Consider the following 22,772-nt stretch of genomic DNA (forward strand, 5'->3'; position numbering starts at 1 on the left):
GCACAACAGAAATGTGATCAAGGTCTCCCTCATCTGATGAGTCTTCCATCAGTTCGTCCTCCACTTCTTCCTGGGCTCCTGCACCTTCCTCAGTAGTTTGGCTGCTACCATGCGCCCTGGTAAAACCATCTCCCCCACCCTCACATGCCTGCCGCCTTGGTGCTGCCGACCGTCTGGACCTTGCAGATGTTAGCCCTTCCGCATACGACTCCTCCTCCTCTACTTCCTCCACCTCCTCTTGTGCCACCACCTGACTACGAATTCTGTTTAACATGTGCTCCAGCATGTAAATCACCGGAATAGTCATGCTGATAATGGCATCGTCAGCACTAAACATCTTCGTCTCCATTTCAAAACTGTGCAGAAGGGTGCATAGGTCCCTGATCTGAGACCACTCCTCCAGCGTGATTTGCCCCACCTCTGGATCTCGTTGGCCCAGGCTATACGTCAGAACATATTGCACCAGGGCTTGTCGGTGCTGCCACAGTCGCTGCAACATGTGCAGAGTTGAATTCCACCGGGTAGGCACATTGCATTTTAGCCGGTGAAGTGGCAGGCCCAACGACTTCTGTAGAGATGTAAGTCGCTGAGCTGCGGGATGCGAACGGCGGAAGTGAGCACACAGCGACCGTGCCCTCTGCAGAAGGCCATCTAGTCTGGGATAGTGGGCTAAAAATTGCTGGACAACCAGGTTCAACACGTGAGCCATACAAGGCACGTGTGTGACATTGCCCCGGCGAAGGGCCGCACCCAGGTTTGCAGCATTGTCGCACACGGCCTTCCCTGGTTTCAGGTCCAGTGGAGACAACCATTCATGAAATTGGTTCTCCAGAGCTGACCACAACTCCTCAGCTGTGTGACTCACATTTCCCAGACATTTCAAAGTAAAAACCGCCTGATGACGTTGAGCCCTACTGCCAGCATAGTAAGGAGGTGTGCAGGATCCCTTCTGCGCAGTTACAAAGCTTGTGGCATGACCAGACAGGCTTTGGGTGCAGGTGGAAGACCGAGAGGAGGTTGAGGAGGCAGAAGCAGTGGAGGAACTTTGACATAAAGAGGAATGACGCACAACTCGTGGGGACGGCAAGACTTGGACAGCAGCCCCTTGTCCTGCTGTCACCATAGTTACCCAGTGCCCAGTCAGCGACATGTAACGCCCCTGTCCATGCCTACTCGTCCAAGTGTCTGTGGTGAAATGCACCCTGTCACACACAGAGTTTCTCAAAGAAGCGGTGATGTTGTGTGCGACATGCTGGTGGAGCGCAGGCACACCTTTCTTTCAGAAGTAGTGCCGACTGGGCATCTGGTACTGGGGCACTGCGACGGACATAAGGTCTCGAAAATCCTCTGTGTCCACCAGGCGGAAAGGCAGCATTTCTGTAGCCAAGAGCTTGCAGATGGTGAAATTCAACCTCTTAGCTTTCTCATGGCTAGGAGGAAATGGTCTTTTACTTCTCCACATCTGAGGGACCGAGGGCTGGCTATTGTGCTTAGACGGGGTTGATAAGGGTGTCCCCGGCAAACTGCCGGTCTGTGAGGAAGATGCAGGCGGACATGTTAGGTTGCCTTGATCCAAAGGTGGTGCTATCGATGTCGGACAGCGCTCAACATCAGCTGGTGTTACCACCTCCAAAGAAAATGATGACCTGCCAATCACGCTGGCTGTTGCGGGTAAAGAGGTGGCAGGTCTGCGCCCCAAAACAGGTGTGACTGCTGTCCCCCCAGTCACAGAGGATGAAGAGGCCGCGGATGCACAAGATATGGCAGACGGTGGTTGGCCCGGCCGGCTAGGCCACATTGTAGCACACTGAGCTTCCCACTGCAACTTATGCTTCATGTCCATGTGCCGGTTCATGCATGAAGTGCTCAAACTATGTATTTTTTGGCCTCTACTTAGCTTTTGCTGACAAATGTTACAGATAACACGGGTTGGGTCATCTTTATCGATCTGAAAAAATGCCCAGGCTATGCAAGGCTTAGCACCCATGCGACCTGAAGAGCCACCACGACTTGTGGTGAGAGCAGAGTTGTGTTTGAGGATGCAGTTGTTGACGTGCTTCCAGTACTACGTCTCTGTCCAGGAAGGTGCAACCTGACCTCGTCATCACTAGCATCTTCCTCCACCTCCTCTGCTGACCTCATCTCTTGGCTGACTGTGGTTTGACAGTAAGTGGGATCTCCAACCTCATCATCATCACCCTGTGCGTTATCACACCCGTCGTCCTCAGAGCCAACCTGTTCCTGCCCTGACAAAAAACTAAAGTTGTCGCTCCAATCAGGTATTTGAGTCTCATCATCATCTTCCTCATTGTCTCCACCAACAGGAGTTACAGTTTGGGAATGAGGGTCTACATTATGGTCAGAACCTTCTGCGTCTGGTCCTGGATCCGACTCATAAAGATTCTGGGCATCAGTGCAGATCATTTCCTCATCTGGATTCACAGAAGCGCTGGAGTCGACCTCTGATTCCCAGGCTATAGTATGAGTAAACAGCTCTGCAGACTCAACCATCTGTTCTACCTCATACTCAGACGGGCAGCTGGAGATTTGGGAGCTGTGAGGAGGCAAGTGCGATTGGGGTGACACCTTTGAGGACTGGAGTATTTGTGATGTTGAAGTTGATGTGGAGGAGAGCCCACTTAAAGGAGCACTTGATATCCATTGAAGCACCTGCTGTTTTTGTGCCTCATCTGGAATTTGTAGCGATTGGCGTGGCCGTAAGAAAGGGATCTTATCACATTGTCCGCTAAAAGAAGTAGACATTTTAGTTTGGCTGGAAGATGGTCTTTCTTCTGCAGATGTTACTGTTGCTTTAACACCTACCCCACGGACACAACCTTTTTTCCCCTTCCCAACACGCCTATTCCCCTTTCCACCAGCAGCAGGCCTTTTTCCACTCATTTTGGTGGTTAACTAATTCACAACTCTGGAGTTGTTTGCACAAAAAAACAATGGATGGGAACCGAGCAGAGCTGAGTGGCCAAACTGTGGTATTAGGCCAAAACTATTGGCTGGGTTAGATGCAGAAAAAAATTATATTCAATTTGCAACTTGATGGAGGTCAGTATAGATGGACTAATAGAACAAGTCCCACACACAGCTAGAAGCCCAAATATTTTTTCAGAGGTAGATGCAGAAAAAAATTGTATTCAGTTTGCAACCTGATGGAGGTCAGTATAGATGGACTAATAGAACAAGACCTACACACAGCTAGAAGCCCAAATATTTTTTCAGAGGTAGATGCAGAAAAAATATATATTCAGTTTGCAACCTGATGGAGGTCAGTATAGATGGACTAATAGAGAAAGTCCCACACACTGCTAGAAGGCCAAATATTTTTTCAGAGCTAGATGCAGATATAAATTATTTTGAATTTGCAACCTGATGGAGGTCAGTATAGATGGACTAATAGAGAAAGTCTCACACACTGCTAGAAGGCCAAATATTTTTTCAGAGCTAGATGCAGAAAAAAATTATATTCAGTTTGCAACCTGATGGAGGTCAGTATAGATGGACTAATAGAGAAAGTCCCACACACTGCTAGAAGGCCAAATATTTTTTCAGAGCTAGATGCAGACAAAAAATTATTTTGAATTTGCAACCTGATGGAGGTCAGTATAGATGGACTAATAGAGAAAGTCCCACACACTGCTAGAAGGCCAAATATTTTTTCAGAGCTAGATGCAGATAAAAATTATTTTTAGATTGCAACCTGATGGAGGTCAGTATAGATGGACTAATAGAGAAAGTCCCACACACAGCTCGAAGGCCAAATATTTTTTCAGAGCTAGATGCAGAAAAAAATTATATTCAGTTTGCAACCTGATGGAGGTCTGTATAGATGGATTAATAGAACAAGTCCCACACACAGCTTGAAGCCCAATTATTTTTTCAGAGGTAGATGCAGAAAAAAATTATATTCAGTGTGCAACCTGATGGAGGTCTGTATAGATGGATTAATAGAACAAGTCCCACACACAGCTAGAGGCCCAATATTTTTTCAGAGCTAGATGCAGACAAAAAATATATTCAGTTTGCAACCTGATGGAGGTCAGTATAGATGGACTAATAGAGAAAGTCCCACACACTGCTAGAAGGCCAAATATTTTTTCAGAGCTAGATGCAGATATAAATTATTTTTAATTTGCAACCTGATGGAGGTCAGTATAGATGGACTAATAGAGAAAGTCCCACACACTGCTAGAAGGCCAAATATTTTTTCAGAGCTAGATGCAGACAAAAAATTATTTTGAATTTGCAACCTGATGGAGGTCAGTATAGATGGACTAATAGAGAAAGTCCCACACACTGCTAGAAGGCCAAATATTTTTTCAGAGCTAGATGCAGATAAAAATTATTTTTAATTTGCAACCTGATGGAGGTCAGTATAGATGGACTAAAAGAGAAAGTCCCACACACTGCTAGAAGGCCAAATATTTTTTCAGAGCTAGATGCAGAAAAAAATTATATTCAGTTTGCAACCTGATGGAGGTCAGTATAAATGGACTAATAGAACAAGTCCCACACACAGCTAGAAGCCCAAATATTTTTTCAGAGCTAGATGCAGAAAAAAATTATATTCAGTTTGCAACCTGATGGAGGTCAGTATAGATGGACTAATAGAACAAGTCCCACACACAGCTAGAAGCCCAAATATTTTTTCAGAGGTAGATGCAGTAAAAAATTATATTCAGTTTGCAACCTGATGGAGGTCTGTATAGATGGATTAATAGAACAAGTCCCACACACAGCTAGAAGCCCAATATTTTTTCAGAGGTAGATGCAGAAAAAATATATATTCAGTTTGCAACCTGATGGAGGTCAGTATAGATGGACTAATAGAGAAAGTCCAACACACTGCTAGAAGGCCAAATATTTTTTCAGAGCTAGATGCAGACAAAAAATTATTTTTAATTTGCAACCTGATGGAGGTCAGTATAGATGGACTAATAGAGAAAGTCCCACACACAGCTAGAAGCCCAAATATTTTTTTCAGAGCTAGATGCAGAAAAAAATTATATTCAGTTTGCAACCTGATGGAGGTCAGTATAGATGGACTAATAGAACAAGTCCCACACACAGCTAGAAGGCCAAATATTTTTTCAGAGCTAGATGCAGAAAAAAATTATATTCAATTTGCAACCTGATGGAGGTCAGTATAGATGGACTAATAGAATGATGCTATGCCCAAAAGATTTTACTTCACTAGGTGCAGTAAAAAAATTGGTATTCTATACACAGGTGGTATATCTTGCAACACAGATAGGCTACTCCACTGACTAACACACTCTGCAATAGGCCAAAAAGGATTAGCTTTGCTAGATTCAGCCAAATGCTGTGAAAAAAACTTGCACAGCACTGGCACAGACCTGCCTGGCAAAAACTGATAGAAACTGATGTAACCTAGTCCTGAAAAGGACTGCAATTACAATTAGTCTTTACTCCCATAATCTATCTATTTAAGAGCACAGACCTGCCTGATAAAAGTCGTAGGAAATGCTGTAACCTAGTCCTTAAAAGGACTGCAATCACAACTATTCCCTACTCCCAAGCTATCTGTAGATTTGTGCGAAAATTGGCTTGAAATTAACAAGGTATAGCACACACAGCAACAGCGGTGCCGTCTAACACGCAGCTGCAGCAGTGAGAAAATGGTGGTGACGGGGAAAATGGCTTGGTCTTATAGGGCAAGGACATGTGACATACACTGCCAATGACACATGTCCTTGCTTGTGTGAAAAAAAGCACTTCGCTCCGTGTGTGCACTGCTGATAGGCTGACAGATTGCACCTCCCCACTGTAAATGCGGGAAAGAGAAAAAAAAATGGAGATCTTCATTATTCCTGCAGAGATCCATCCCCTGCCCCTCCCCCCACCCCGCTGTACACTCAAACTGCGTATTAACATTAATTTTCATCATTACTGAGAAAAAATCCAGTTATGATTTTGGTGCACGAACAGTTATCGAACATAACCTCGAACAGCCGAATTTTTCTCAAATCGTTCGTGTTCGCCGAACGGCTCGAACACCGCCCAAAACAGCTCGAATTTGAGATTGGCGAACAGTTCAAGTCGAACAACGCTCATCTCTAGTCCGTAGTTAGGTGGACTTTCCCAGTAACTGCACTGTTGAGGGCACGGCTAATGTTGTGGGACACGTGCTCATGTAATGCGGGGATGGCACACCGGGAGAAATAGTGGTGGCTGGGGACAAAGTACCAAGGGACAGCCGCCACCATCAGGTTGCGGAAAACTTCCGTCTCCATGAGCCTAAAATGCAACATTTTGGGCGCAAGCAATCGGAAAATGTGGAAATTTAGTTGTGTGGCCTGTGGAGCGTTGGCTGCGTATTTGCGCTTGTGTTCTAAGGACTGGGGTAGGGACAACTTAACGCTGCGCTAGCACAAGGAAGTGTACGTGCTTGCTGATGGTGCTAGTTGAGAGTGTGCACCAACATGAGCAGGGCAGGAAGCATCTTCAAATGCGCCATGGACAGGGGATTGGCATGCACGCACAACAGCGGAAGAAGCAGTGGTGTCACCCACAGACACTGTTTCTGGACCCTGGAGTTCGGCCCAGTTAGTAGGGTGCTTTTCTGTCATGTGCCTGATCATGCTGGTGGTGGTCAGGCTGCTAGTTTTGCTACCCCTGCTGATGCTGACCTGGCAGGTGGTGCAAATGGCCATTTTGGGGTTATCTGCAGAGTCTTTAATAAAGAACCAGACTCGGGAAGACCTAACAGTTGTACTGGCAACTTCCGTCGTGTTGGTGTTACGGGGAACACTCTCCAGCCTTGTGTGTGCAGCCATCACACTGCTTCTTCCTGCCTGTTGTGGTGCTATGCCTCCTTCCCCCTGTGTGCTGCTGTCCTCACTCTGCATGTCCCCCTCCCAGGTTGGGTCAGTTACTATATCATCCACCACCTCATCTTCCACTTCCGCTCCCTGGTCCTCTTCCTGACTTTCTGGCAATTGTGTCTCATCATCATCATCCACCTCTTGCGACAGCAATTGCACTTTCCCACCATTGCCTTTGTGTGACTGCGGCTGCTCAAATATTTGGGTATCGCTACACGCGTTCTTCTCTTGACTCGCTTGAAGCTGGCTGGGCGAGAGGCCCGAATCTACAAATGGAAAAGTGAACAGCTCTTCTGAGTGTCCAAGTGTGGGATCAGTTGTCTCCGGGCACTCAGCATGGTGGGAGGAAGGAGGAACAGGGTGAGGAATATGCGGTCCAGACTCACGGCTACTGAGACTTGACCGTGTGGAAGACAGGGTGGTAGTGGTGGTGGCAAAGTGACTGTAGGCATTATCTGCTATCAAACCAACAACCTTTTGACATTGTTCTGGGTTCAATAGTGGTGTGCTGCAATCCCCTATCAATTTTGACAGGAAATGGCTGATTTTGGAACGCAGTTATGTGTGGTACGTCTGATAGAGAACCACAGTTTTAAGTAGCAGGACAGTAATTTACTAATATTATTCTTCACAGAGACCTAGTGTGAATAGCTTGACCGACACACTGCAACGAAATGAAAGAAAGAAATGGCTGATTTTGGAACACTGTTATAACTAGGATTAAGATAAAAAAAAATTTCCCTGGCCCCTGATACCTGGGGCTTTGTCTACAAATATCTGTAAGAACAGCAGCAGCAGGAACATGCTATGGACCCTCTTGCACTATATGCACTGCAGTCTGCCACATACACTGCCTGCCTGCCTATCTCCTGCTATCACCTTCACCACTGAAAATATGCACCTGGATTAGTCCTCAGAAGGACTGTTAGTTCAGATGAATATATAGAGATATGTTTTGGAATACCTATACTAACTCTAAACAAGCAAATCTATCCCTGATTCAGCAGCAGCTCTCCCTACTCGGCCTGATTCCGGGATAGACTGTGACGAGCATAGCAGTGCCAGGTCTTATATAGACCTGATGACTCTGTGCGGCCAGCCAATCACTGTAATGCCCGCAGCCAACATGGCTACGGCATTAGAGTGTGTGGCAAGCAATCCCTGCTTGTTCATTGGCTCTCTAAAGAGCGCCAAACATGCAGGACGGGGACCCGAGTTCCCGCCCGAGCAACCCAGAAATATTTGTCGAGTACCGAGCAGTGGCAAGCACGTTCACTCATCACTAAGAATGACCTATTATTTCAGTCAAGTTTTTATATTGAAATTTTTCTTTTTTTCCATATTATAACTTTTAGAAAAAAAGGCAAAAAAAAGGAAGAATTCTTGTAATTTTTATACTGGCCATTAAGCCTTATATTGGACTCATACAGTGATGAGCAAAAGGGTAACAATGTTTTGAACTTTTCACTTTCAGGCTCCATATCTCACCATCCACTACTGCTTCGAACGTGAGAATCCCATCATTTTATAGACAATCATCTTGGCTGTCACATACATAAATTTAATATGACTAGTAATGCAGATTCTTGTCACATCAGTGCATTGTTACAGTTTTGCTCATGGTGGTGGAAAAATCTTTTTCTTCCTGTATACTACAAAATACAACCTGTTCTCACATTCCCTAATAGCTCAGTGTGTTATTACGCTGATTCCCAAGTGAAAGATCACTGATTCGAATTGAGGAGCAGCCATGAACAAGATTTCCCATGAAAAGAGAAACAACATCACCCAGCTCATTGATAGCAGTCTCTCGGCCAAATAGATTGCCAAACTGCATCATGTGAGTGCCATGATAGTTGGAAGAATATGAAATTAAATCTATCCATTCAAAAACCAAAAGGTGGACGTCCAGGCTAAATATCGGAGTCAACAAGTTGGCTCATCACAAGGTATATCAGTTCTGGCGCGACAAACACGGCAGTGGAGGTGGCTCGTATGCTTCATAATACTAAGATTACAGACGTCTATACAAACACTGTGCGATGCACGTTACACAAGTCTGGAATGGTAGCTTCAAAAAAGTGAAGAAGCCTTGACTTAAATATCATCATAAGAATCATCAGCTCGAGTTTGCAATGAAGTACAAAAAGTGCACAGTAGAAGATTGGAAATGGGTGATTTGGGTGACGAAACAAAAGTCAATAGATTACGCTCTGATGCTTGTAAATGGGCCAGGGAGAAACAAGGCAATAAGGGGATAATGGATCGAAAAATTGAAGGAACTGTCAAGTTCAGTGGAGGAAGCCTGATGATATGGGGCTGTTTCACAGCCAAAGGCATTGGTTACTTGACCAGGTTCGATGGTGGTCTCAATGCTGAGCTATATGTGAGTATCCTACAAGATGAGTTACTTCATACACTTGAGTACTATGGGTATGAAGTGGACGACATAATGTTCCAGCAGGACAAACGACCCGAAGCATATGTCGAGATTGGCAAAGAAATGGCTCAATGACAATGAAGTAGAGGTGCTGTATTGGCCCCCACAGTCCCCAGACCTCCACCCAATAGAACACTTGGGGTACAGTTGAAGAAAAAGTTGTATACATACCCAATTGAGTTGACCAGTATGCACCAACTTTGGGAACGTGTAGAAGAGACCTGGGATCAGGTTTTGGTAAAGAGATGTTTGAATCTGATCGAAAGCATGACCAGAAGGATTCAGGCAGTGTTGATAGCCAAAGGTGGATTTACAAAATACTAACAAAATAATAAAAATTAAAATTTCGATTTTTAGGAGCAAAGCAGTAACAATGCAGTGAAAGTCAAAAGTTCTTTGTTACCCTTTTGCTCATCACATATTTCCTGCTCTGCACAGATCACTTTTTGGTAGCTATCTCTATAGACAGGATAACTTTGAAAGATAACCTATACTTAGATAACACAGAATCCACAGTTCACAGCTCACTTCATCCCCTTTTCCGCACATTGACCTAGCATACAGTACAGACCAAAAGTTTGGACACACCTTCTCATTTAAAGATTTTTCTGTATTTTCATGACTGTGAAAATTGTACATACACACTGAAGGCATCAAAACTATGAATTAACACATGTGGAATTATATACTTAACAAAAAAGTGTGAAACAACTGAAAATATGTCTTATATTCTAGGTTCTTCAAAGTAGCCACCTTTTGCTTTGATGACTGCTTTGCACACTCTTGGCATTCTCTTGATGAGCTTCAAGTGGTAGTCACCGGAAATGGTCTTCCATTCTTTTTATTTAACCAGCACACAGCTTTTCTGAACTTAAGGATAAGCTGTTTGCTTCAAGAGCATGTCAGTACTCAGGCCACAATCGATCAAAGTACTGAACTGTGGCAAAATCAAAAGTTCAATTTTTTTTTTAACTTATTTGTTACTTACTTTTATATAAAGCTTTGCTATTCTCTACTTCATCTCCTCGGCTCTTGGCTAAGCAGAATATCTGAAATGAAATGACAGCAATTTACTAAACACGACATTATTTTTTCATCTCCGTTTTGACATTGAACTACAACAAGAACAGCTTAATTTCTAAAATGTAATATACTAGCATGCAACTCCAGCTGGAATGTATTGTCCAACAAGTTATGCAATATTATATACAAGCTTATACTTTATTTTCATCAAAAAAGTAAACCAATCACAGTGACAAAAAGCCAGCACTTAAGATTCAACAAAAATAAATATCTGGAATAGAAATCATTTTGGTGGCCCTATTTCATAGTTTTCATTTCCACAATATATTAAGTTAAATAGTTGATGTTAGCAAGAGTAGCATTACTGTTATGGTTAATTTTATTTCTGTTTAGTTAATTGAGATTTAAAATTTTGATGTCACTAGTTAATCTTAATTATTGGTTTAAGAGCCTAATATCCTAGTTGTTATGTTCTCATAGGTTTACTTTTTTAACTATAAGTAGCTTAATAGTTGAGAATATTTAACATTTACTCGCATACTGAAAATTACAGAGTTACTATTAGTGTTACCTGTTTAGGGTTTAGTCATCCTTTGACTCCTGCGACACTTTTCCTTAATAATCATCAGCCATCAAGTCTGATAGTCTCAAAAGAAATATCAGCCCCATTAAACTGCTTTCAAGGATCGTGATATTTAGCACTGGAAATTACAAATAAAGTTTTTGAAGTTGAAGGTAAAGAGCGACATCTGGGCAGTGACACTGATGATTATTGGTAGTAAAGATAAATAGTTATTAAGATGATGCAGTCAAAACACTCCTAGGAGTGACAATCAAAATCTAGACAATGATTACAAGTTAAATAAGATATTTAATGTTTAGGGTGAGCCAGCGTTTGAAGATCTAGGCATTAGGACAGTCTAATGGTGGTAAGTGGTAATCTTACCTCATTTAACTCCATTACATTCTCACGAGAGACATGCTAGTGGTGCAAACAAGTCAAAGTTTTTGTTTAATAAGACGAAGCTTAGAAAGTCGTTTAGAAGCCATTTATCTCCCATTAACATCTTGTACATTAGTGTTTTCTAACCGCGTATGAAATAACAGTTTAGAAGGTTAGCTTTTAAATTATTTAACAAGCAAGAGTTATTAAAACTTTTAAAATATTACACAAGATACTTAAAACAAAATTGGGATCATTTTGCAATTTTTAACGGAAAACATTTTTAGGCATCCCTAGAAAAGGAAATACATCAGGCATTTAAGGCTACAGTCGACAGCAAGTGATTGCAAGTTTAGTTTCTTACAAAATGTCAGCTTTATTGACAAATTCTAGCAGACATATTTGACAAATTATAATTTCCTATTTAGAGAATATTACACATTGCTCTTTAAGTGATTGTTTTAAACAAATACAGATTAAAACACTGACAGATTCAGTTAGCTACATACATTACAGTAGCTGATTAGTTTTCAACCCCATTAAAACAGCATTTTAAATTAAATTTACAAACTTAATACTGAACATTTTGTCTCTTACACGTATTAAAAAGCCAGTTTAAAACATCCTCTCTACACTTTAATTATGTTATGTTCAGAAATCATATTCCAATAGTTTAGCATCCCTACACAAATGGAATTCAAGGCCTAACATGTTGTGTTTTTGTCTAGACTTTACCAATGCTGTCAAACATTCATGCTTTTAAAAAGTTAATACATCACAATGAACAACATCCAACAGAACATTTTCCCATTTCATGGTTTTAGACAAAATGATCCTGCATTTTTTCAGTCCATGTTTAAAAAAATATTAAAGCCAACGCTACACCACATATTTATCGCAAATACAGAAGTACATTGGGAAACCACAAGCAGTAATCCCCAAGATAAAAATGGACTATTACTTGTCATGTTGCTGTTTTATGCAGAGCCATAAGGCAATTAATTGTCTCTAAAAGGAGGGCATAAATTCTGAAGGCCTTCAGTATCTGCCATACGGATGTTCTCTGTAACCTCCTCTAGTTGTTCTTTGTAGTGGTGCCTTTAAACTGGATCGCGGTGAGGACCATTCTTCCTGCCCTAAAACCAATGGAAATAGAGAAATATATATCCTTTGGTATTTTGGTAATTTTTATATTATAAAACTTTTCACTTTACTTTCTTTACAAAGGCTAAACTAGCAATGGCGTACATGGAAGATTGGAAGTTTCATAAAAATAGCATAAACTGGGTCTTTTGTAATTGTACCAGGTTGTAGGAGAAGACACTGCTGTTCATTTCTCCATATCTGTCACAATCAAGATCCTTTGGCTTCTTTCCCTGTCCTATTGGCTAACAATGCAGTTACTCTGCAGAGGAAAGTCTAGCTTAGACTCTTCCTACTTTATAGAAATAACATTTGTACCAACCGGAACTAAGCCAATTTTCTCTAAGGGCCCCGTAGCAGCTGCATAAGCTGTCTTTATAGTATGCATACTCTTGTAAACCAACGTTATTACTAAATATAAATATCTACATTTCAGGATTACATAGGAAAAACACATTTTCAGATGGTATACAAAAATCACGAATAGGAGTGTAATAATAGTTATTATTATATGAATAATAATTCCCGTAATTTCATGTAGGTTTAATTTTCTGGCGTTAGAAAATAATTTCTGTCCTACCACGAAATCTTATTATTGTAAAAGAGAAACTTTCCAGTAGGCTGTTCTGAATTACTTCAATTTATTTTGTATATTTATGTTTCTTTTGAGATATGTAATCCCTTTCTTTCTTTTTTCACGTGCTTTATTTTCACATTTCTCCTTAATTCTCAGATAGGCTTCTTAAACACTTCTTGGGACTTTAATAAGTCAGATCAGAGTCTTGTAACAAATATGCATGGGCTGCTTGGTCAAAGCCAATAAGGATGTCTGCCTCTGGATTACTGAAGATTGCAACTAGCATGAATTAGAGGATTTTATTGTGTAGTGTCTGATTTGTTACAAATTCGTTAGTATTTTAATTTGCTAGCTGCACCCTAGAGTCTAATATGAATATTTCAAGTCTCAATAACTTTGCTAATGTAGCTAAAATCAGGCCAGCATGTTAACACTTCACGATCCTAGTTCCTGCTCATTTGCTTGAGAATAAAAATAAGTAGACAAATTATAGCTTGCATTATATAAATTTTATGTGCTACTGGGTCTCAACACTATATTTTGAAAATGTAACATCCCACAAAAAAATATAAGGAATGCTGATGCAAAAATCTGTTTTACAAATTTTTGTAAGCTCTGAACTACCTACCTTCATATCAGATTCTCAAACCGTTATTCTCCATGCTTAGATTTAATACATACCATATTAGTAGATTACCCAATCAGAAGCAGTACATAGTGAAAAATCTTTATGCTAAGCAAGAGATAAGGTTTTACCATATAACTAGCAGATCACATGTTAAACTAAATCTGACATCACACTTAAATGGAACCTCTCATGTCTAAAAATGCTATTAACCTGCAGATATGAGTTTTATCTGCAGGTATATAGTGTTCTAAAGCCATGCAGCCGCTGCACTGAGAGCATGGCGGGAGGAAAGCAACTTTATTCCTTCAAGCAGTTTTGGGCTTTCAGTCATGAGACGCTGCCAGCGTGGCTTTAGTCACCGCTCAATACATAGTGAGCAGCAGCTGAAACCACGCTCCGCCACTGACTGACAGGCAGCTCAGCAGTGGATCAGTGCCAAATTGGCAGTCAGTCAGTGCCGGAGGCGTGGTTACAGCCGTTGCTCACTGTATACTGAGAAGTGACTGAAGCCGTGCGTGGGCGTGCCGCTATGACTGAAAGTCCAACATTGTTCAGAGGAATAAAGCTCATTTCCTCCCGGCAGCTGGGCCTTAAGTGCGGCAGCCACACAGCTTTAGAACGCTATTAACTAGCAAATGAAACCCATAACTGCAGGTTACCAGCGTTTGGGGACATGACAGGTTCCCTTTAAGGCCTCCATACAAAACTGATGAAAATAATCTGAAACCTCTGATGTTGGCAGGTCTGGCCATCCATCTGATTTGTATTGGGCCCTTCTGATTTACCTCCTGACAATCTATATAGAGGTATCGAGCAGTGGCTATTTATTTTCTCCCAGTAGAAAACATAAGTGCAAAGCCAAGCTGAGTGTCCGTATGCAAAAGTTGGGAGAGATAGGTATTGGTGGAATTAACATTGGACTGACAGCTATTTCATATGTATGGGCAGCTTAATTGTAGCATAATGTGGGAATAGTTCAACTCTTATATTAGCCCAAAAGGCACAAAATATTGTATCATTAGACTAGTAAGAATTAGTTAAAGGATGAAGGTCTTGTAAAAGGGGATCTGTCAATAAGATTATCTCCCCCTTAACCACATATATGGGCATTCTTGTCTTTGAATTGTAATCCATTTACATCTTTTTATCTTCTATCAGTTGCTGTGTTCTAAAGGAAATTAGCATGTTAATTCTTATGCAAATGAGGTGTTGAGTGTCCTGGGCATGATAGAGCACTTAATGAGCCTCTGCCTCCCCAGCTTGTTTCCACACCCTGCTCCAGGCTCTTTAACTTGAGAGATAGCTTAATATCTGTGTGACATCAGGCACCAGACAAGGAAATCAGACAGTGAGAAATCAAGCTAAAGAGGCTGGTACCAGACAGGGAAGCAAAATTGGGAGACAGAGGCTCATTTAATACCTCATTCTCAGGAAGAGATTGGAAGAAACCTCTCCTCATGAATACACGAGACTCATAACTATGAAGCTGGTGTATTCTTGAATTGCTCTTGGTAGCCAACTGGCATATATATTTTTGTACTGTGAATCCAAAATGACACTTGCTGAAAACTTACCTTCAATGTGATGTATTAAGAAATGCATAATTTTATTATCTAAAGACAGGAATAGTAATAATAACAACACTTTTTTCTGCTCGTAAAGAATTTTTTTCCTGATTATCTTTCTTAAATTTCCTTCCATTTTCAATGGAAGGCATTTTGATCCTTTGGAGAATCGGCAGAGTAATTTTAAACCATATTTTACTGATATTATTTGGGGTTTGATAACTGCAGCACTTCTGTTCTTGTAATGTACAAATAATTTCTATACGACAATATCATAAATAACACATAGCTGATTACTACATTCATGCAACTTTTACTTAAAAGATTTAATGAAAGGGAATGAATGTAAAGGGATTTTGTGCGCTACCAAACTATGCTAAAGATAGTATATCCTCTTTCAGTGCACAAATGGGATTTGAACGCATGCTCCTTGCTTCCCATTACTGATACTAATTTGAAGTGACATTGTTCAGCAAATATCTGACATTTGCAAGATTATTTATTGTCAGTTCTATTGATATGAAGATTAATGGGGATCATGATCCCATGCTCCTTAGCAATCAGACTTCTGTTTTTTCCAGCAACTGATAAGTAACTACTGTGCCAAACTAATGATGGAAATGTTTACCAAGTATAAATTTAAGCTTCAAAGACTGCTAAGATGCCTGCTCTTTTTTTACATCATTACTACATTTTTATATAATTAAATATCACTACATTTAAAAAGAACACAGCTACTGAGATGCATTGGTTTAATTGGTGCAGCAGAATTAGTGCAAAATTGGAAAATGCTACGACTCATGAAATTGAAAGAGAGGACAAGCAACCTATATTCACTCAAAAAAACAGCTATGAAACCAGCTATTCCATTAAAGGGAAACTGTCACTTGTTGCCAAAAACAAGAGCAGCACAGCATGAATCAGAGACTGTCTGCATGATTGACTAGTCATGGGAGGTCCCTGGCCGGCCTCTCCTACTCTAGTTGATTGACAGGTCTTTCCCATGTTTAAATCACCAGGAGTGGTATGGGGAGAGACTTGATCTTCAAACTATGTTTGTCTGAAATGCCGATGCATTTCAGAAAAAACATACATGGCGGCATTTGTGCAACCAGGCTCTAATTTATGCTGCCCATGGTTCGGGCATCAGGAATTGAGTGACAGATGAAGAGATCTTCAAGTAAAGCAAGCCACTGAGTGGGAACAGTGGCATTGCCCATTATCATATGTTGAAATTAGAATGTATACTATGGCTGGATAATAAGAATAGGCATAATTTATACACCAGTAAATCACCAGTGATTGATATTACATAACCTGGATAGTGGTTTTGAGATAATGTCATTTGGGAATTTCTAATATTTTCAATACATTAAATCTAAATGCATAAATGGTTTCAGTCATTTCAATAAACATAAGGAGAATCCATCACCAGGTTTGTGCTTTCTAATCTGAGATCAGCATAAAATAAAGGCAGAGTTCCTGAATGCAGAGTTGGGTCACTTACTGAGCTCCTTGCTGCAGAACTGAAAAACTCCCATCGATGAGAAGATTTCTGTCTTTACTCAATGTAGGCAAAAAAACTGTCAATCAGTGACACGGGTGAGATTGGACAGAACTCATCAGTGACAGGAAACAGTAGTAGTAGATAAAAAAGTAATTTTACAAAATCAACAGAAAAAAGGCCAGTAAGTGACGTGCTGCTAGAATCTAGGTCTGAGTTCCTACTTTATGTTGCTTTCAGATTGTGAAACATAAACACGGTGATAGATTCCCCTTAAACTATCTTTAAAGCTAGCACAATGACTAACACATTTATAAAGTATTTTATTAACCCCAAAATAACTTTTGAACTCAACAAGTTACCCCAAAGTGAAGGGCACTAGTTGTCTACCTTCCGGCTATCTTACTGCCTGCTGCCTGTTGCCAAGTATGATCTGGCTTTAGAAGTAGAAATACCAATACATATTACAAGAAGTAGGGGTGCGTCTTTTTCACTCCAATATTGCTTTCTTGTGTCTTAAACTGCATACAGGCATAGCAATTAGGTAGGCGGTCACTGGGTAATAGCAGGTGCAATGCCTGCTGGGAAGTGAGGGAAAGAATGGTTTATTACCTATGGTGCTTACAGAGTGCTGTTGAAGTGGACACACCTACTGTAAAAATGTACAGTAGATGGCAACATATAGAGTATGAGAATCTGAACAGATTCTCAATATATTAGACTGGCATGTGCCCCAAAAACAAGTTTAACTTGTTGATGATGAAGGCAGCAAGAGTATACTTTCATTCTGACTTTGGGTGAAATTAAAGGTAAACATTTAAAAAGGGAATGATAAATGAGTGAAAATGATGAAGAATACAAGATTTTTAAGGGGCAATTAAAACTACAAAAAGAAAACCAAAAAAGATTAAGTTCCTAAAGCTAATCACAATTGACAATTACTTGAGTGTTCAGTGCTAACTTTAGCTATACATAATAGATTTAAACTAGTTAATTTTCTCAGTACGGCTTGCAAAAACCATATGATGTCATCAGGCCTTTTCCCACTTTTGTTGTGAGTTTGCTCACATTGATCCTGTGCACCAGCAAGCACCAGCAATTGCACCAAACCTTTCCAAACTAATCCAGATGGCACAGCTATATGCAAACCCATCCTATGACTGAATGACAAGAATGCAAAATGTTACCAGGACGGGAATAAATTATGTACTGCAAAATATCAGGTCCTGTGCCTTGTCATGGCCTGTTATGGCACATGGACATTATAGAGTCAGTTTTGCCCACTTGGGCATCACCTCTATTAGTCAGAATGGAGATCAACCGAGCAAGAATGTCTCCTGCTATAAAATTATTGCCCGGGACATCTATTATATGGTTGTCAACTCACTTAAATAGGCACTAAGTATTACCTACATTTATGCTGCAGCCACTGGGAACAGCAGCTAATAGATGAAGGCTCTAGGAGACGACTCATTCTAGGCAAATGTTGTATGTGCTTACAAATAATTATATTTATGCACAAAAAAGAAGAGTCGGTCTTACCGTAATTGTTGTAGTCTTCGTCATTTGTCCCATGTCCATAGTCATAATATTCTGGAACACTACAACATATGAAATCAAAAAGTAGTTCTCATTGTATAAAATGCTAAACTGAAAGGTCTGTCAATGTGTTTAACAATTATAATTAACAATGGTTGAGTATATTCCACATATTTGCCAATCTTTAAATAGTTCTAGAAGGCTCTTTATAAAGTGTATATTCTGTTATGCTCACAAGATGGAATTATAATGGACTCTGTCATTTTTTATTTTATAAGACTTTATGTAAAGTATTACATGAATACTGTTAGCCAACTCTATTCTTAGCTGCTCAATGCTTTGAATCTATATAAGTAAGGGCCATTTACAAGAGAATTATGTTCTTTATATAGGGTAAATTAGCATTACACCACATGGCAGCAATGCATTTAATTCTTGAATAGGGACGTGGTTCGGTGTATGTGAAAAAAGACAGGCAGATTGGCTAATTTTATCTGCTTAACTCCTAATGACATTGGTGGGAGATTCCTATTTTCATCCTCATATTGGTATACGCCCAAAGTGACTAACAGTGATGCGACTACTATGCAAAAAGCGTCCCATTAAATACTTTATTTATGTTGGTGACTAACCTGGATCTTTAGTAAACCTCTCATGTAGCGCGAACTGACATCTGTCACGTTGTAATTAGACACGTGTGAGTGCTTTCATGTCTTTGCCGGTAACTGACAAGATCAGCACACCGTTCAATGCTTTAAGGTTATCAAGTATTGCTTTCTGCTGTAATCAATTATACGTAACAGGCCTTCCCAATGTGCCTTCCTCTATTTCATTAACAGACACATTCACACATTACATTACACCTTACAGGGAAAATAACGCAAAAAAAAAGAGAAATAAACACGATTCAGACTTCACATGTACAAGCCCATGTAAAACTGTCATCTCTTATAATGAATGACCAAGGTTATGTGAAGAACATTTTGTTTGTGGCACTTATTATCTGTTGTGTGCCACGGTATCCAGCCTTTGACTTTGTCTGACAGCCGCATTTCTTGCTGAGACGAGATTCTGGATGAAAAATGTGAACTGTGGTTGCATTTTATCTAACCTTTACTTAATTTGATCTATAAAAAGTAACAAGTGTATTGAACCTGTTAATAAAAGGGTCTAAAACCTGTGCTGAGAAATAAAATAGGTTAATTGCTTGCAATAAAGCATGTCTCAAGGCAGCCCAAGGGGAGCAATGTGGTAGAGAATCTGATGTGTGCCTGGAGCAAAAGAGTTCACCTAGATTACTGCAATGAAAAGGGAGCAAATACAAACTAGAATGTAGATGTGCATGAGCTTTGGCTGTACTAATAAATAAGGATGCCTCTGCTAGATATAACATAAGCAGGAGAAGAGAGTCAGCGCACTCACTGGAGACTCCAGAGGCACGGAACAATTGGTGCTACAACAGGTGCAGAGGAACAAGGTCAGTAAATCAATCTACCAGGAACGTGCATTAAGATCCAAAAATGTTTTATTGAAAAATATTAAAAACAGTCGCAGCTACACACCATCAATGTAAAATCAAACGAGTTTCAGACACTAACGTCCTTAGTCACTGCAATGACTAATGACGTTAGCGTCTGAAACAAGTTTGCTTTTACAATGACGGTGTGTAGCTGTGATTCGTTTTAACATTTTTCAATAAAACTTTTTGGATCTTATTGGATGTTTCTGGAAACTGGATTTACTTACCTTGTCTCTGCTAGGTACAACCATCACTAAAGAACATTTAATACAAAAAAAATGAAGTTGCACATAGTCTTGAGCACAGGTTGTTGCTCTGTACAGGTTTACAAAAATTAAGGTGAATTACTAAAAAAAATACATGAATGTGTATCCTGTTTACCTAATGTTATTCAAATTTATGGCCCAAATGCATCTGAAAGTACTGACAAGCAAAAGGGTAACAATGTTTTGAACTTCTGACTTTCAGGCTCCATATCTCACCATCCACTACTGCTTCGAATGTAAGACTACCATAATTTATATGCACTTGTCTTGGCTATCTCTACATAAATTTGACTTGCAACTATTTAGCATATGATTAGTTATGGAGATTCTTGTCATGTCACTGCATTGTTACTGTTTTGCTCCTTGTGGTGAAAAAATCTTTTTTTTCCTGTATACTACAAATTACAACCTGTTCTCACATTCCCTAATAGCTCAGTGTATTATTAGGTTGCTTCCCAAGTGAAAGGTCACTGGTTCGAATCTAGGAACAGCCATGAAGATTTCCCAAGAAAAGAGAAATAGCATCATCCAGGTCATCGATAGGGGTTTCTCCCAAGAAAATTGCCAAACTGCTTCATGTGAGTGCAATGACAGTTGGAAGAATACGAAATGAAGTCCATCCATTCATTCAAAAGCCAAGAGGTGGACATCCAGGCAAAATATCAAAATCAACAAGTTAGCTCATCACAAGGGCTATCGGTTCTGATGCGACAAACACGACAGTGGATGCGGCTCGTATGCTTTGTAATAGTGAAATCACAGACATCCATGCAAACACCGTGTGACACACATTACACAAGTCTGGAATGGTGGCTAGAAAAAAGGTGAAGAAGACTCAAATTTAATATTGTCATACGAAGCGTCGGGTTGAATTTGCAAAAAATCACACGAAAGGTGGAGAATAGAAGATTGAAAAGGGGTAACTTGTAGAGATGAGACAAAAGTAAATAGACTAGGCTCTGATAGGGTCTGAAAAAGGGAAAAAGGGGATAACGGATCGAGAAATTAAAGGAACTGTCAAGTTCGGTGGAGGAAGCCTGATGATATGGTGTTGTTTCACAGCCAAAGGCAATGGATACTTGACCAGGATCGATGATGGTCTCAATGCTGAGCTATATGTGAGTATCCTACAAGATGAGTTACTTCGTACACTCGAGTACTATGGGTATTAAAAGGATGACATAGCGTTCCAGCAGGTCATAGACCAGATGCATATGTCGAGATTGATGAAGGAATGGTTCAATGACAATGAAGTAGAGGTGCTGGACTGGCCCCCACTGTCCCCAGACCTCAACCCAACCAAACATTTGTTGGGAGAGTTGAAAAAAAAGCTGTATAGTTTGTGAGTCAACCAGTATGCACCAATTATGGGAACATGTAGAATACACCTGGGATCAGTTTTTGAATCTGATCGATAGCATGCCCAGAAGGATTCAAGCAGTGTTGAAAGCCTAAGGTGGATTTACAAAATATTAACAAAATAATAAAAATTAAAATTTAGAAAATTTACATTTTTTGGAGTAAAACAGTAACAATGCAGTGGCATGACAAGAATCTGCATAATTAATCATATGCTAATAGTTGCAAGTCAAATTTTTGTATGAGATAGCAAAGATGATTGTCTATAAAATGATGGTAGTCTCACATTCAAAGCAGCAGTGGATGGTGAGATAATGAGCCTGAAAGTCAAAAGTTCAAAACATTCTTACCCTTTTGCTCGTCAGTGTATCTGTTTGCATCATAGATACAGATGTTTATATCCTATGTAGGCCTAAGTATTGTGTGCTGCTCTCAGGCTCTTCCAAATGGCAATACTGATGAGAAGAAACATGCAACAATTTTTTTTCGCAGATTCTCTGTATGAAATTGGCATTAACAACATAAAGCCTCATGTACCCTTGAAGCTGCCAACACGTTTGGGAGAGGGGGTTCTTGTTTGCACTTCCAATTAGCTGATTGCTCTGTGGCACACTATTGTTAGAAGAGAGACAGTCTGTAGTTAGCTATCTTATCATCAAAAACATAGGTCATGTATATACAGTGATCAAAAAAATAAAGGGAACACTTAAACAACAGAATATAACTCCAAGTGAATCAAACTTCTGTTAAATCAAACTGTCCACTTAGGAAGCAACACTGATTGACAATCAATTTCACATGCTGTTGTGCAAATGGAATAGACAATAGATGAAAATTATTGCCAATTATCAAGACACCCTCAATAAAGGAGTGGTTCTGCAGGTGGGGACCACAGACCAAATGTCAGTACCAATGCTTTCTGGCTGATGTTTTGGTCACTTTTGAATGTTGGTTGTGCTTTCACACTCGTGGTAACATGAGACGGACTCTACAACCCACAGAAGTTGATCAGGTAGTGCAGCTCATCCAGGATGGCACATCAATGCGAGCTGTGGCATGAAGGTTTGCTTTGTCTGTCAGCGTAGTGTCCAAAGGCTGGAGGAGCTACCAGGAGACAGGCCAGTACACCAGGAGACATGGAGGGGGCCATAGGAGAGCAACAACCCAGCAGCAGGACCGCTACCTCCGCCTTTGTGCAAGGAGGAACAGGAGGAGCACTGCCAGACCCTGAAAAATGACCTCCAGCAGGCCACAAATGTGCATGTGTCTGCACAAACGGATGGAAACCGACTCTATGAGGGTGGTATGAGGGCCCGACGTCCACAGATGGGGGTTGTTGTGCTCACAGCCCAACACCATGCAGGATGCTTGCCATTTGCCACAGAACACCAGGATTGGCAAAGTTGCCA

The 22,772-nt window shown here is 40.5% G+C and overlaps 1 protein-coding gene across 3 annotated transcripts in view; it reads right to left on the reverse strand.

Moving 5' to 3' along the window:
• KHDRBS2 (KH RNA binding domain containing, signal transduction associated 2) overlaps window positions 1-22,772 on the reverse strand; it is a 600,196-nt gene that overhangs the window by 141,341 nt on the left and 436,083 nt on the right. Inside the window, exons 8-11 of one of the 3 annotated variants that reach the window (XM_073675481.1) lie at window positions 21,901-21,975; window positions 18,223-18,281; window positions 12,225-12,399; window positions 10,286-10,346 (exon numbers count right to left, since the gene is read on the reverse strand). In XM_073675481.1, coding sequence (XP_073531582.1) covers window positions 12,302-12,399; window positions 18,223-18,281; window positions 21,901-21,975 — 232 coding nt within the window. In that variant the 3' untranslated portion in view covers window positions 10,286-10,346; window positions 12,225-12,301. Of the gene's footprint in view, window positions 1-10,285; window positions 10,347-11,663; window positions 12,400-18,222; window positions 18,282-21,900; window positions 21,976-22,772 lie in introns of those variants that run through there. The other 2 variants (XM_073675483.1, XM_073675482.1) reach the window with 2 other exon arrangements.

The sequence above is a fragment of the Phyllobates terribilis genome, unplaced genomic scaffold (assembly GCF_046119375.1).
Source record: "Phyllobates terribilis strain yellow unplaced genomic scaffold, ASM4611937v1 Scaffold_3__8_contigs__length_932513732, whole genome shotgun sequence".
Classification (NCBI taxonomy): domain Eukaryota; kingdom Metazoa; phylum Chordata; class Amphibia; order Anura; family Dendrobatidae; genus Phyllobates; species Phyllobates terribilis.